Below are 13,257 nucleotides of genomic sequence, written 5' to 3'. Positions count from 1 at the left end.
AGGGAGGAACCGATGAGCTCCTGACGCTCACCAATTACAGACCATACTCCAGAGGTGATGATCTGGACGCTCGCGAGTGTGACTCGTGGGAAAGCTTGGGAGAGTGTCTGGGTCAAAATGGTTGGGGAACGGAACAGAATACAGAGTCTTCTCTTTGTCTCCATTATCGTAAACATTTGCCCCAGCATGACTGAATCTCAACACAGAGTTTAAGTATCTGTCCCTTTTCAGACCTATCAGCCAAAGTGAACTTTCAAAAGAACAAATTCACTACTTTCAGCAACAGGGTGCAGTGGGCAAGGTCTCCTCAAATCTTGGGGATATGAAAATATAACCACACAGATCCCGGCTACCACACAAAAGCTACTTAGTTCCCAAAGAGTTCCAGAGGTCTCGAGTGCAATTTATGCCTGGGAATGAACTGTTACAAGTGGTGTTTTGCAAATAAATCTAAAGCTTGCCCTTAACAATCTATGCTTTGTTGCCATCAAATGTTTATCAATATTCACAGAGTTGGAAAAGGAGACTGTGTGAGTTTTTCTTTTTTTTTTTTCTTTTCGGGTCACACCCAGCGATGCACAGAGGTTACTCCTGGCTCATGCACTCAGGAATTAATCCTGTCGTCGCTCAAGGGACCATATGGGATGCTGGGAATCGAACCCGGGTCGGCCACATGCAGGGCAAACACCCTACCTGCTATACTATCGATCCAGCCCCGAGTTTTTTATTTTCTAAGGAAACTGCAGGACACTTTTAATTGAGAAGGACCAACACTGTCCTCTCATCAGTGCTCTCTCTGATGTCCAGTGTCCAAGTAGCATAAACTGTAAAGGTTTTTTAGTCTCAAATTAAATCCAAGCTATATATGAAGAAAACCCTGTCACTGTCACGGTCCTCCCATTGTTCATCAATTTGCTCGAGCGGGCCCAGTAACGTCTCCATTTGAGACTTTGTTGTTACTGTGTTTGGCATATCGAATACGTCATGGGGAGCTTGCCAGGCTTTGCCGTGCGGGCGAGATACTCTCGGCAGCTTGCCGGGCTCTCCGAGAGGGGCAGAGGAACCCTATGGGATGCACACTCATAGAAACACCCTGGAAATCGATTGTGCAGTGCACTTCGTGAGGTGTGATCCTAGGTATTTACCAAAAGACTAAGGATGCAGCAGTGTCCTTTCAAACAGCCGAAGGTAGAGACATACACATTGACCAGCGACAGAATAAGAGGCTCACGGATCACACACTACAAAACTACACTACTAGTAATCTGGAGAACTACTGCCACGTGGAACACTAACCACACTAAGCCTGGCTGAATCTCAAAATACTGAACCTGCAAGGCAAGTGCCCTACCCACTGCACTGTCTCTCTGGCCCCAAGTTTTATTGGAATTTGAACAGTGGCACCTAATTTTGCTGATGAACAACGTTCAGTTGTGTAGAGGTTCAGGAATGTGCCAGAGTCTCTCAGCTCTTGAGAGGACTTAAAGTTACAGTCAAGGCTTAGAGCAGCCGTTCGGACCTGGGGACTCGGAGAGGCCACTGGGTACTGAGAGGGTGTGGTGTGAGGACAGTGCTCAGACGCTGACTGGGGTTTTCAAATATCTGTAGTGGCTGGAGCATGTTTTTGACCTACCACGGGAGGAAGAATGGTGTCGCAAATATTCTAGATAATCGTTTTGGAAATCAAATTCTTTTTACGCTCATTCAGGTAAGAAAAGACACTGTATGTTTCCCCTGAGTTGAAGCTCAAAAATCAGGGAAATAAAATGATACTGAGAAGGAGGATAATTTTTTTTTGGGGTCTGAGGTGGTATACATTTTTTCTAACTTTGACTCAAGCAGTGAGTACGATATTGCCAAATAAATATTCATTAACTGGCACACCTCAGATGCCCTTTACTGTATGCAAATCATACTTCAAAAAAAGAAAATGCCACGTGCTTTTAAAACCCCCCAAGGTGATCTATTCACATCAACCATAAAGAGGCCGCATGAGTAACAGTATACCCAGAGAACAGCTGAGGGCCTCATTCCCTAAACTGTGGGCCAGAGATTCATAAGGAAGGGGTTGCAAAACTTTTTAAAAAATTGGCTTTAAAATACATTTTTTTTTAGGATTTATTATCAACAAATGTTTGGTCTGCATACCTATTTTGTACACCTATCTGCCCATGATCGCGTAAAAATTTCTCAGACAAAAAGAGGATAGTGGGTCGGAAAAGCTGACCAGCCCTGGGCTAGGCTGACAGCGGAGTCTCGCCTGGACAGCAGGGCAGGGCAGCGCTCCCGCCCGGAACACTCAGACTGCCTACTCCATGGCAAAAACACAAACACACAAAACCTTAGGGGAGAGCTCCATTTACTAGGGGAGATGCAACAACTTTCCTGTAACAAAATCTCAAAAGACTTGCAAGAATGTCTAATAGAACTAACACTTACCATTCAATAACTGGAAAGGCACAAAACTTGGAAGTGACACTCGGAAAACACAAAATCTAAAGAGTCAATAAACATTTAAAAGCACCTTTAACCTTGTCAAGGATGCAGCTCAGTGGGAAGTGCCTGCCTCAAATGTAGGAGTACCCAAAGGGGGGGGCGGGGAAAGGGAGGCAGAGAGGAAATCAATGACTCATTTGGAGGGAGTCAGAGGATACCAATGGGGCACTGGGTTTTCCTGAGAGTTGGGTGTTGCTGTAGATTCCTGTAGTGAATCTGGTGTTGCTGGGACCCCATGGTGCTGGGGACCACCAGGGACACCCCAACCTGACTACATCCAGGTGTCGGGATGGTGGTTGTGTGGTACAAGCCAAGGCAATGCTCCATCCATTCTGAGCTATACTTTTGTGGCCAGAAACCTGTTAAATTTACGAGTGGACCAAACCGGCAAAAATTCAAGTCTTACAAATAATCAAGTGTGCCAGTCTAAGAATAAGAGCTCTCATACTGTTGCTAAGGGAACCGCCAGCATCTCTCTCTTTACAAAAGCATGGCACTGTCAAGAAGTTGAGGATATGTATCTTTCCAAGCCGGCAACCCCATGCCTCAGTATGATTGCTTACTAAGTGTGAGAAGGTTCAGAATGATGATATTCAAAAAGCCTCCAAATTGGAAACTACCAAAATGGCCATCCATCAGTAGAATGAATAAGCTGTAATTGATTCCTATAGTGAAATACTACACAGCCATGAAAAGGAATTACACTGCATGCCCCAACATGGAGAAATCTCAAAAAATACTGAGCAACAAAGGAAAATCAGAACATTTTCACATAGATATCTCTTATACCAAAATCCATGAATGGCGAGTTAAAAAACTAAAACCAAACTCAGAATTGCACATATAGGTGATAGCTCAGGTGTTTTTTAAAAACAGTGAGGGAACAACAATTCTAAAAAATCAAGGTAAAAGCTACCCCTGCAGGGAGGGGATGGAAGGGGACATAATGAGGGTGAGGAATATGGAACGGGAGCAAATGCATTTATTAGCCCGGAGTGTGATACATATGATTATTCTTATTAATATTACTATTATTTCAAATATAGGCACCTACCTTATATACACTTCTGCATATCTAATAAATTTTTCATGGATATGACTCAGTTGGGAAAGAGAAGACTTCTCTCTACTGTTTCTGCTGCTTCAGACCAGCTCTCGAGCTCAATGCTACCTTCCTGGATGAGGAAGGATCGTAGTCTGGTAGTGGAACTTCAAAGACCCAAGAATGGCCAGAGCATTCAGAAATGATCCACCTTTTTTTTTTTATCTTTTAAAAATCTTTCCTACTAGGGCTGGAGAGATAATATAGCAGGTAGGGTGCTTGCCTTGTATCCAGCTAAACTAGGTAATCCAAGCACCCCATATGGTCCCTCAACCATTGGCAGGGGTGATTCCTGAGTGCAGAGCCTGGAATAAGCCCTGAGTATTGTCAAGTGGGACCCAAACAGCAAAAACGAAAAGAAAATTTAAATTAAAAAGAAAATCTTGGGCCATAGATAAGTAGGGCTGGTGGGGCACTTGCCTTGTACACAGCTAGCCTGGGTCCAATTGCCCGCAACCCTGTAGGTCCCCCAAACACCGCCGGGAGTGATTCTAGGAATAACCTCTGACACTGCCGAGTGTGCCCCCCCCCCCCAAAAAAAAAATCTTTCCTACTTTAGATTTTTCTGTTACAGGCTGCCGCCAAGCTTAGTTTTATAATATATTTAGTGACTTCGATCAATGAAAAGCTTCCTAACAATCAGAGCTATTCAGCAATGCTGAAAGAACGCCCTGAAAAGGAGTCTGCACCCACTCTTGGCATGGCGTTGGGGAAGGGATTCGGACACAGCACAGAGGGCTGGTCTTCGGGGATTTCTAAAGGCCTTGTAGGCAATTAAGATTCTAAGGCGATGACACTGGAACCAAAAGCCCAGGGCTTGCCAGGGCTGTGGCGACACTTCGGCCTCTGCCTCTCCCCTTCTGTTATCAGTGAGAACACTCCTTTCAGACGGCATCCCGGGCCCGGATCCTTCTTCAGGACTGCTGAAGCATGATCTCTTTGCTCCTGTCTTTCACAATTAACTTGACCATGAAGTGTGTGTGCGGGGGTGGGGGGGGGAGGAGGTGACATGATGGGCGGATTCCCTTCATTTCTCCAGGTCTTCCTTCACCCCGTCATCCCAAAGGGCAGGCATCACTCGGGCTCCCAGATCTCCAGCTGAGTTTGACCAGCGAGGCGCCAGGAGATCAGAGGAAGAGCCATTGGTACTTATTCCCCTTCATTCTCTTTTGGGGAGGCTGGAGGTTGGCAGAGGCTGCATCTCCAAGCACCTTCTCTAAGGTTCCAGAAACTGCTCCCTCCTTCTCGCTCAGGCCTGATAGATCTTAATCCCTAAGGAGTTTCAAGCTACCCTGCAGGTGTTTCCTAACCTTAATATTCTTGCTAAATAGTCCTTCATCTGCCAGCTGGAGTCTGCCAGGGGATACCTGATATTTTTTTTTATAAAAAAAAAAAAGAACAAAAACTACTTTTTTTTTTTGCTTTTTTTTTTTGGGTCACACCCAGCGATACACTCCTGGTTCATGCACTCAGGAATTACTCCTGGCGGTGCTTGGGGGACCATATGGGTTGTTGGGAATCGAACCCAGGTCAGCTGCGTGCAAGGCAAATGCCCTACCAGCTGTGCTATTGCTCCAGCCCCCAAAAAACTACTCTTGATCTGTTTTCCTATGTCCCATCTTTCCAAATATCTCCCCAAATCCTACTGCGGAGTTTAATTGGTTCTGTGTGTTGACATACACTGAACTGATACACCACAACTCAATTCCCAAGGGGAAATTCTTAATCCCAGGCTGATTCCCAATTCTGCTACAGTGGGGTACAAACTACATACATCAGACTAGGCAAAGGCCAATCAAGAGGGCAAGCGTTACTAAGACTTCCTGACACCAAGATTGCAAAGTCAAGTCCAGCAGGCAAATCCAAAGTTTGTCTACTTATAACTCCTCTTTCTTTTCCACCGAACTCTGAGAAAAGGATCAGACTCACTCAGATTTTCCTTTTATTTAGAAGATTGGAAAGCCAAATACCGTGCTAGACGAAACTGTCAAATTTTTCAATTTCTTATCAGCTTCTGTGAGTGTTCACTTTTTTTTTTCTTTTGGGGTCACACCCAGCAATGCTCAGGGGTTACTCCTGGCTCTGCAGTCAGGAAATACTCCTGGCGGTGCTTGGAGGGCCATATGGGATGCCCGGAATTGAACTCTCGTTGGCCGAGGGCAAGGCAAACGTCCTACCTGCTGTCCGATCGCTCCGGCCCCTAGAAGGAATGAATTTTCAAGAAGAAAAAGTTTCAAGGGTAATAGATAAACTCTAGTATCTGGAAAGAAATTTTTTTTTCGTATTTAAAAAATAAGAAAAAGAACAACTAAACAAAGAGATTTAGTTGCCAAGTTGAGAAGAAAGAAAGCTTCAGAACAGTGCAGAGGAAAAGCACTTTAGAACTTTACTCGGGGCTGGCGAGATAGTACAGCAGGCAAAATGTTTGCCTTGCACACAGCCAATGGGCGCTCGATCCCCAGCATCCTATATGGAGTAATTCTTAGTGCAGAAGCAGAAGTAAACCCTGTGCATTGCTGGGTGAGACTCAAAAAGGAAAAAAAAAAAAGTTTACTCTGCTGTTGAAGACAGTATGATGCTGGACAATACATTTTGTTTGTGATGATTTTTCTTAGGGCCACACCCTCTGATGCTCAAAGCTTACTCCTGGCTCTATTCTTCTAGGGATCACTCTTGATGGGGCTCGAGGGATCATAGCGAGTGCTGGGGATCGAATCGAGGTCGGCCATGTGCAAGAGAAGCACCTTAACCACTCCACTCTCTCTCCAGCCCTCTGAGACCCATTCCTGAGCAGCAGCGCTTGGTTCATGGGCAAACATACCTGAAGTCACATAGTAAGAGATGCAGTAAACTCAAAGGAAAGACTCATCCCCCAGGCACAAGTGCACAGGCCATCAGAGACAGAAGCCCTGGGGAGGCGCCTACACGAGGATTCCTCAGCCTCTGTCCTGCTGATATCTGGGGCCAGATCTTCCTCGGAGGTGGGGGACTGTGTGTATGAGCACACCATGATGTTCAGGCATATCCGCCATCGCTAATGCCCAAGTCCAACACAAAAACGTCTGAGAAACTGTCAAATGTCCTTACAGTGCAAACTTGCCCCAATCTGGTGGAGAAGCAGGGCCTAGAGAAGCCATTCTCTCTCAAAGCTCACCCAGCATTATCCTAGGGTAACCCTGATTCCTCTCTCGGGAGGAAAAAGAAAACAACCCTCCAAGAGTAGTCTTAGATTTACAGCAGACCTTTGCCTTAGAAGCTACAAGTGCTGGGCAACTTACAAAGGGAATCTGACCCTGGCACTGGAAAGGAGAATACTGACGAAGAGAACAGTCGCCAGAGTGAAGGAGGGTTGCTAAGAATGGCCCTGAGAGGTCCCTCTGGAAGCACCGCAATTCTCAGTGGATGAACACACACGACCCGTCTGCTCTCTCTGAGGCATAGGTGGAAAGTATCACAGCTCATGGCAAGTCTTATATGAACAAATGGAAAAAGACAGGAAAAAGGCAGGCAAACCACCGGCATCAAAGGAGGGCCGAAGTCAAGCAAGAATGCAATGAGAGGGCCACAGGGGGCGTGGCCCAGTGGCAGGGCACCTACCTCGCATGCATGAGGCCCTGAATCGGCACCATCCCCCAGCACGGCCAGGACCGAGGAGGGCACAAAGCAAGTGTGACTCTCCCCCGCATGTGGGAACAGGACCACACACAGGGCCGACAACGTGAGCACCTCCGTGTGGAACGAGGGCTTCGTGCTCAGGTTTTTTGGTTTGAATTTGGGGCTGTACCTGGTGATGCTCAGGGCTTTCTCCTGGTTCTGTACTTAGAGGTCATTTCTGAGGGACTCAGGGGACTATGCGGGGTGCCGAAGAGTGAACGGGGCTTGGCCATGGGCAAGGCCAGCACCTGACCCACTGTGACGGCCCCCACTGGAGGAATTCTATAAAGCATTCATGTCCAATAAGGAGCAAGAATTGCATCATAGTATGTCCAAGATTGCTTCAAATGCAATTATAGGATTCTGTGACACTCTGCTCTGCACGAAGGCTTATTTTCTTGGGGTTCTCCTTTCCCAATGACAGGGTCTTTTTATTGCTGGCGGGCGCGGGGGCTGGGTCACACTCAAGTTTTGCTCAGGGGCTGCTCCCAAATCGCTACCGAGGGGTCACATCCGACCATGCGGTGCTGGGGATCCAACCAAGGGTTACCACATGCGAGAAACACCTTACTCCCCCTTCCATCTCTCTGGCCTAAGAACATGTCTCGGGTAGAGAGACACTTTGGCATCCAGATCATGAGTACCCCCATCAAAATCCAGCCCTGGTCACTGGTTCTTTACCGCTTATTAGTCAAGAAGGAAAAAGGCAACTTTCCCAGTAAAAGTCCCCAAGCAACATGGAGAGGGTCACTAGAGAGGGAGGACCCGAGATTATCAGGACCAGAGACTATCTATGTGAACTGATTCCGACAGTAACAAGCAAAATAATACCTCTCAACTTTCTCGATCAGAGGCTCCCAGATGTACTTGGCTTAATGCCCCCCTTTCCATTAAAAAAATAAATAAATAAATTCCTCGGTGGCGCCCCTCCAGGCCCGGATGGGAATTTACCTTTTAAAAAAAAAACAACTCTTCCTTAGCTGCACCCAAGACTTCTACTCTGGGTCTTTGCAGCTCCATCATGGGTGAAGCGTAGGAGCTATGAAGTCTAGGTAACACTGTTCTAGATCAGTAGAAGAGGGCACGAAAGGCAAAAACAACAGCTAAAAAAATACTTTCAAACAAAATAGATTCTAAAGTTACTACTCTGAATAAGGGCTGGAGCGATAGCACAGCGGGTAGGGCGTTTGCCTTGCACGCAGCCAACATGGCCCACCCGAGTTCAATTCCTCTGCCCCTCTCGGAGAGCCTGGCAAGCTACCGAGAGTATTCGATATGCCAGACACAGTAACAACAAAGTCTCCAATGGAGACGTTACTGGGCCCGCTCGAGCAAATCGACGATCAACGGGAGGGCCTTACTCTGAATAAAAGCACCCACAGGGGGCCAGAGCAGATAGTAGAGATAGTACAGTGGGTCAGGCGCTTGCCTTGCATGAGGCTGACCGGGGCTCCATCCCGGCATCCCTTGTGGTCCCCCAAGCACCACCAGTGCAATCCCTAAGTGCAGAGCCAGGAGTAATCCTTGAGCACTGCCAGGTGCAGCTGAAAAGAAAAAAAACAAAATAAGCACCTGCAGCTCAGACTGTTAAATGACAGGCCTGAAAGGTGATAAGCACATGTGAGGCGTGGGGGTATAGCCCGCCATACAGACACATAAAGAAATGTAAGAGGAAAAACACACATCCCGATTGTTCCAGGCCATTCTGCATTAACCCTTTAGGCTCAGTGGTGAGCTCTCAGCAGAGGAATTACAGGCAACTGCTTCCTTTTGCTTATTTACAGTTTCTAAGCTGTCCAACATGTTCCTCTTCTGATAAGAATTTAGAATTACATAGGCTGTTGACTGACTGGTCATCCCTGAGAAGTGGGGCAAGAAATTATTTTAGGTGGACTCTTTAGAATGAATCTGTGGATCCACGAAGTATCTGAAATCACCTTTGCTCCCTGCCTCAAACCAGAACTACTCACAATCTACTTCCTCAGTTCCTTTACACACCCAGAAACCTCCCAGAAACCTATAGGTCCAGCTAAGACAGGAAGTCAGCACAAGGTACCAGGAAAGCTCACTCTTAGTTTATGTCAGCGTCTCAGTGACAGCAATGACCTCAATGAGATATCAAGCTTTTAAATGAAAATAAACTCTTCCTTGTGTGTGAAGCCAGACTGCGGACTCCGAGAAGTGGATTATTAAAAAGTAAACCCAGGGGCTGGAGCCGCAGGACAGGTGGGGCACTTGCCTTGCACACGGCTTGACCTAAGTTTGGTCCCGGGTCCCACATATGGTCCCTGAGCTCCCCCAAGCAGTGATGCCTGAGTCGAGACCTAGGAAGGAGCCCTGAGCCCCACCTGATGCGGCCACCTGCGCACAATGGTAAGAGTAGCCCCTGAATATCACAGGGTGTTGCCCCCCAAAGACCTCCCTCCCACCAAAAAGACTCAGCTGTTTTATCTGTCTAGTTACTTGAAAGTGGCAATTCTCACACTGCAGAGCCACTATGGAACCGTAAATGCTCCGAGAACAACACATGATTTTGGTGGGCACCGTGGCAATGCTATGCTCCCTGCTCAGAGAAGAAAAGGTGTACAGAAAGATCGCTTAGAGAAAAGGCAAAAACTGCTGGTAGCAAAGCAGAACCACCCCTAAGCCCAACAAAAGAACTTAAATTCAACAGCATCTGTGATAGCTGCTCGTTCTCCACCAACAAATGAGATGCTCGCCTTCTCCACCCCCTCTCTGCGAAGTACACTCAGCTGATGCACGGCATTCCCGGGCAAAAAAATCGAACCGAAATCTGAAAACCACCCCGGTGGTATAGGAAGGGAGGAAGGAGATCACCGGCTATCTACTTACTCCTGGGCTGAATTCGGTCGTTTATCCGTCGCGGTCGTTAAACCCGAACGAAAGCTTAGCAAGTGTCGGGCGTGAAATGCACACCCCTCTCCCCTCGGGACGAAAAAGAACACCGAAGGGACAGGTGCCTGTCGAAGACTCACCAGCATCAGAAGGTCGGTGCTCGGCATCTTCCGCCGCCGCCAGCACGCTCTGCAGCACTGCCCCTCTGCAAAAGGGAACCGGGTTTGTTTACAGGCAGCGCTTTCAACGCCGGCCTCCGCCCGCCCAGATTGGCCAGCGCGCTCCGGGGCCAGGGTTCTCCCCGGGCTCCGAGAGCTCGGATTTCACTCCCAGCGAGCACAGGCCACGCCCCGCGCCCGCGCCCGCCAACCAGAGCCCGGCAGGAACGGGCACGCCACGCCCCGCGCCCGCGCCCGCCAACCAGAGCCCGGCAGGCGCGCGCACACGCCACGCCCCGCGCCCGCGCCCGCCAACCAGAGCCCGGCAGGCGCGCGCACACGCCACGCCCCGCGCCCGCGCCCGCCAACCAGAGCCCGGCAGGAACGGGCACGCCACGCCCCGCGCCCGCGCCCGCCAACCAGAGCCCGGCAGGAACGGGCACGCCACGCCCCGCGCCCGCGCCCGCCAACCAGAGCCCGGCAGGCGCGCGCACACGCCACGCCCTGCGCCCGCGCCCGCCAACCAGAGCCCGGCAGGAACGGGCACGCCACGCCCCGCGCCCGCGCCCGCCAACCAGAGCCCGGCAGGCGCGCGCACACGCCACGCCCCGCGCCCGCGCCCGCCAACCAGAACCCGGCTGGCGCCCGCGCCAGCCAACCAGAGCCCAGAGGCGCGCGCACACGCCACGCCCCGCGCCCGCGCCCGCCAACCAGAGCCCGGCAGGCGCGCGCACACGCCACGCCCCGCGCCCGCGCCCGCCAATCAGAGCCCTGCAGCGCGGAGTCGCCCTCCCACTCCTGGTCCGACGAGCCCAGAGCCGGCTGGCACCCAGCGGGGCCCCCAGTGGGTAGCCCCCTCGGCTCGGGCGCCCGCCTCGGCCTCGCTGCGGCCCGCCCCGCCCCCTCGGCCCGCCCCGGCGCCTCCCTCCGCCTCCACCCGCGGCCCGAGCGCCCCCGAGGGGCCCCGACGCCGCAGCGGGAGTCGGGGATCGCGCGCCCCGCGCAGGCCTCGGCCGCCTGCACGGGACCCCGAGCCGGCGCCCCCCCCCCCCCGCCGGGCCCCGCCGCGGACTCCCCCCACCTCCTCCGTCCGGAACCGGCTCCCCAGCTCCTTCCTTCGGCTCGTCCTCGCCGCGCGAGCGCCCAGCCGGCGGCGGGCCGCGGGCTCCCCCTGCCGCCGCCGCCGCCGCCGCCGAGATTGCGGCTCGGACCTCCCGGCCCCGCCCCGCTCGCCCTGCCCGGAAGTGACCCGGGCCCGCCGCGCGCGCCCCTGCCGGGCCGGGCCCCGCGGCTCCTGCGCGCCATCTGCTGGCCAGGCAGGGGCCGACACCCAGTCCTCTTAAAAGCTCCAGCTCGGGGTAGGGCATTTGCCTTGCACGCAGCCAACGTGACCCACCCAGGTTGGATTCCCAGCACCCCATATGGTCCCCTGAGCACCGCCAGGAGCAATTCCTGAGTGCATGAGCCAGGAGTAACCCCTGAGCATCGCAATTCCTGAGTGCATGAGCCAGGAGTAACCCCTGAGCATCGCCGGGTGTGACCCAAAAAAAGCAAAAAAAAGATAAAGATCGGCTCACCAGCCGCTCTTGATACCATGCAGACGGGGATCAGCCCGCAAAGCACTGGACAGTTTGATCCAGAACAGCAATTCAAGTTCCTGAATTACCCGGGTGGGGCCTCTGAAGCCTGGGTTCCCGAGCGCGGGTCGTGCCACTGGACATTGGCATCAAAGTTTCCGAGCCCCCAATTAAGTCAGAATCAAACGAGCGGGGCCGGAGTGAGCCGGGTGCAGAGGAGAAGGTGCTCGCCTTGCAGCCAGCCCGCCCAGCGTCCATCCCTGGCTCCCCGGGCAGTTCCCCCAGGAATAACTCCAGAGCATCATCGGCAGGTGTGGCCAGAAAACAAGCATCAAGGAATGGCAGTGCCCGCTCGCATTGTTTCCCCGGCAAGAAGAGGTCACCGTGGGAAAAGCTTCAGAAGTCGCACTCTGTGAAGGCCTGAAGAAGGCCTTCTGGGTTCAATGGGGACCAGGGATTGACCACTTGTCTTTCTGGAGCCTTCCATTGGAGGTCAGTGATGCCTGAAGAAAAACATGTGAATCATCCCTTATCATCCACACATGCTCCTAAAGTGACTCCGGTGGAGAAGAGATTGGCCAAAAGTGACTCGTCAGAAATACTTCAGTGAGCAACATTGGGAATCATCTGATGTTCTTGTAAAAAGTGGCCACCAGGCTCACAAAAGCCATGCTTATTTTCCAAATGAAAAAAGCAACTTTCATAAAAACATCTTTCCGTGTCTGGCCCATGTTGTCCTAGCCCACATTAAACAAAAACTGAAGGCACTGAAGGAAGTGATCGATGATCTTACCTGCAGTATTCTTTACCTTTTTTTTTTTTAATTACACTTGAATCGTAAACAAAAGCGATACCAAGAAGAGGACCCTGTCCTGTCCCGCACAAAACACTGGCTCGAATTCAGTATGTCAGTTTTCATGCTCACTGTCTTACCCTCATCTGTGGCTATTAGGATGGAGCTCCTTGTTACCACCTCTGCTTGTCTCTGCGGATCCCTTTAGCACTGTGAATTTCCCAGCCAGAATGACTTGGTCCCTGAAGGAATCAAACAAATTATCTCTGGGCTTCCTCACATTTACCCCAACACTATCACAAGTCCAGACAAACCTACCAGCCCGGCTCTTATACCAGGCACAGCCCCATCTACCTCACCTCCACCAAACCCTTAATCTTGTTCACCAGGAGACGTGCATTCTCGATGTTGAAGCTGGAGAGACTGTTCTGGGCCCTCCAGCCAATGCCCGCTCTGTGAGAGCAGCTTTGTGAGTCCACGACCTACCTGCGCCCACCACTCTATGTTTCTTCACCGTTTCTTCAAATGCTAAAAATCTCCCCCCTCGTCCAGTCTCCTCCTTAGCTGCAGCTCATCACTTCTGAGTGTCTCTGCCAGCTGAGTGGGGGAAAGGGTCCACAC

General features: G+C 51.0%; 1 protein-coding gene across 2 annotated transcripts in view; it reads right to left on the bottom strand.

Annotated features, from left to right (window-relative positions):
- Positions 1-11,477, bottom strand: part of SGPL1 (sphingosine-1-phosphate lyase 1) — a 65,090-nt gene extending 53,613 nt beyond the window's left edge. For both annotated transcript variants that reach the window (XM_056113417.1, XM_056113418.1), the window contains exons 1-2: positions 11,348-11,477; positions 10,249-10,313 (exon numbers count right to left, since the gene is read on the bottom strand). In XM_056113417.1, coding sequence (XP_055969392.1) covers positions 10,249-10,275 — 27 coding nt within the window. In that variant the 5' untranslated portion in view covers positions 10,276-10,313; positions 11,348-11,477. The remainder of the gene's footprint in view (positions 1-10,248; positions 10,314-11,347) is intronic.
- Between the last annotated feature and the right edge of the window lie 1,780 nt (positions 11,478-13,257).

Source organism: Sorex fumeus, unplaced genomic scaffold, assembly GCF_029834395.1.
Source record: "Sorex fumeus unplaced genomic scaffold, SorFum_2.1 ptg000020l, whole genome shotgun sequence".
Lineage (NCBI taxonomy): Eukaryota > Metazoa > Chordata > Mammalia > Eulipotyphla > Soricidae > Sorex > Sorex fumeus.
Note: the sequence above shows the minus strand (reverse complement) of the source record. Positions and strands in the feature narration are given on the sequence as shown.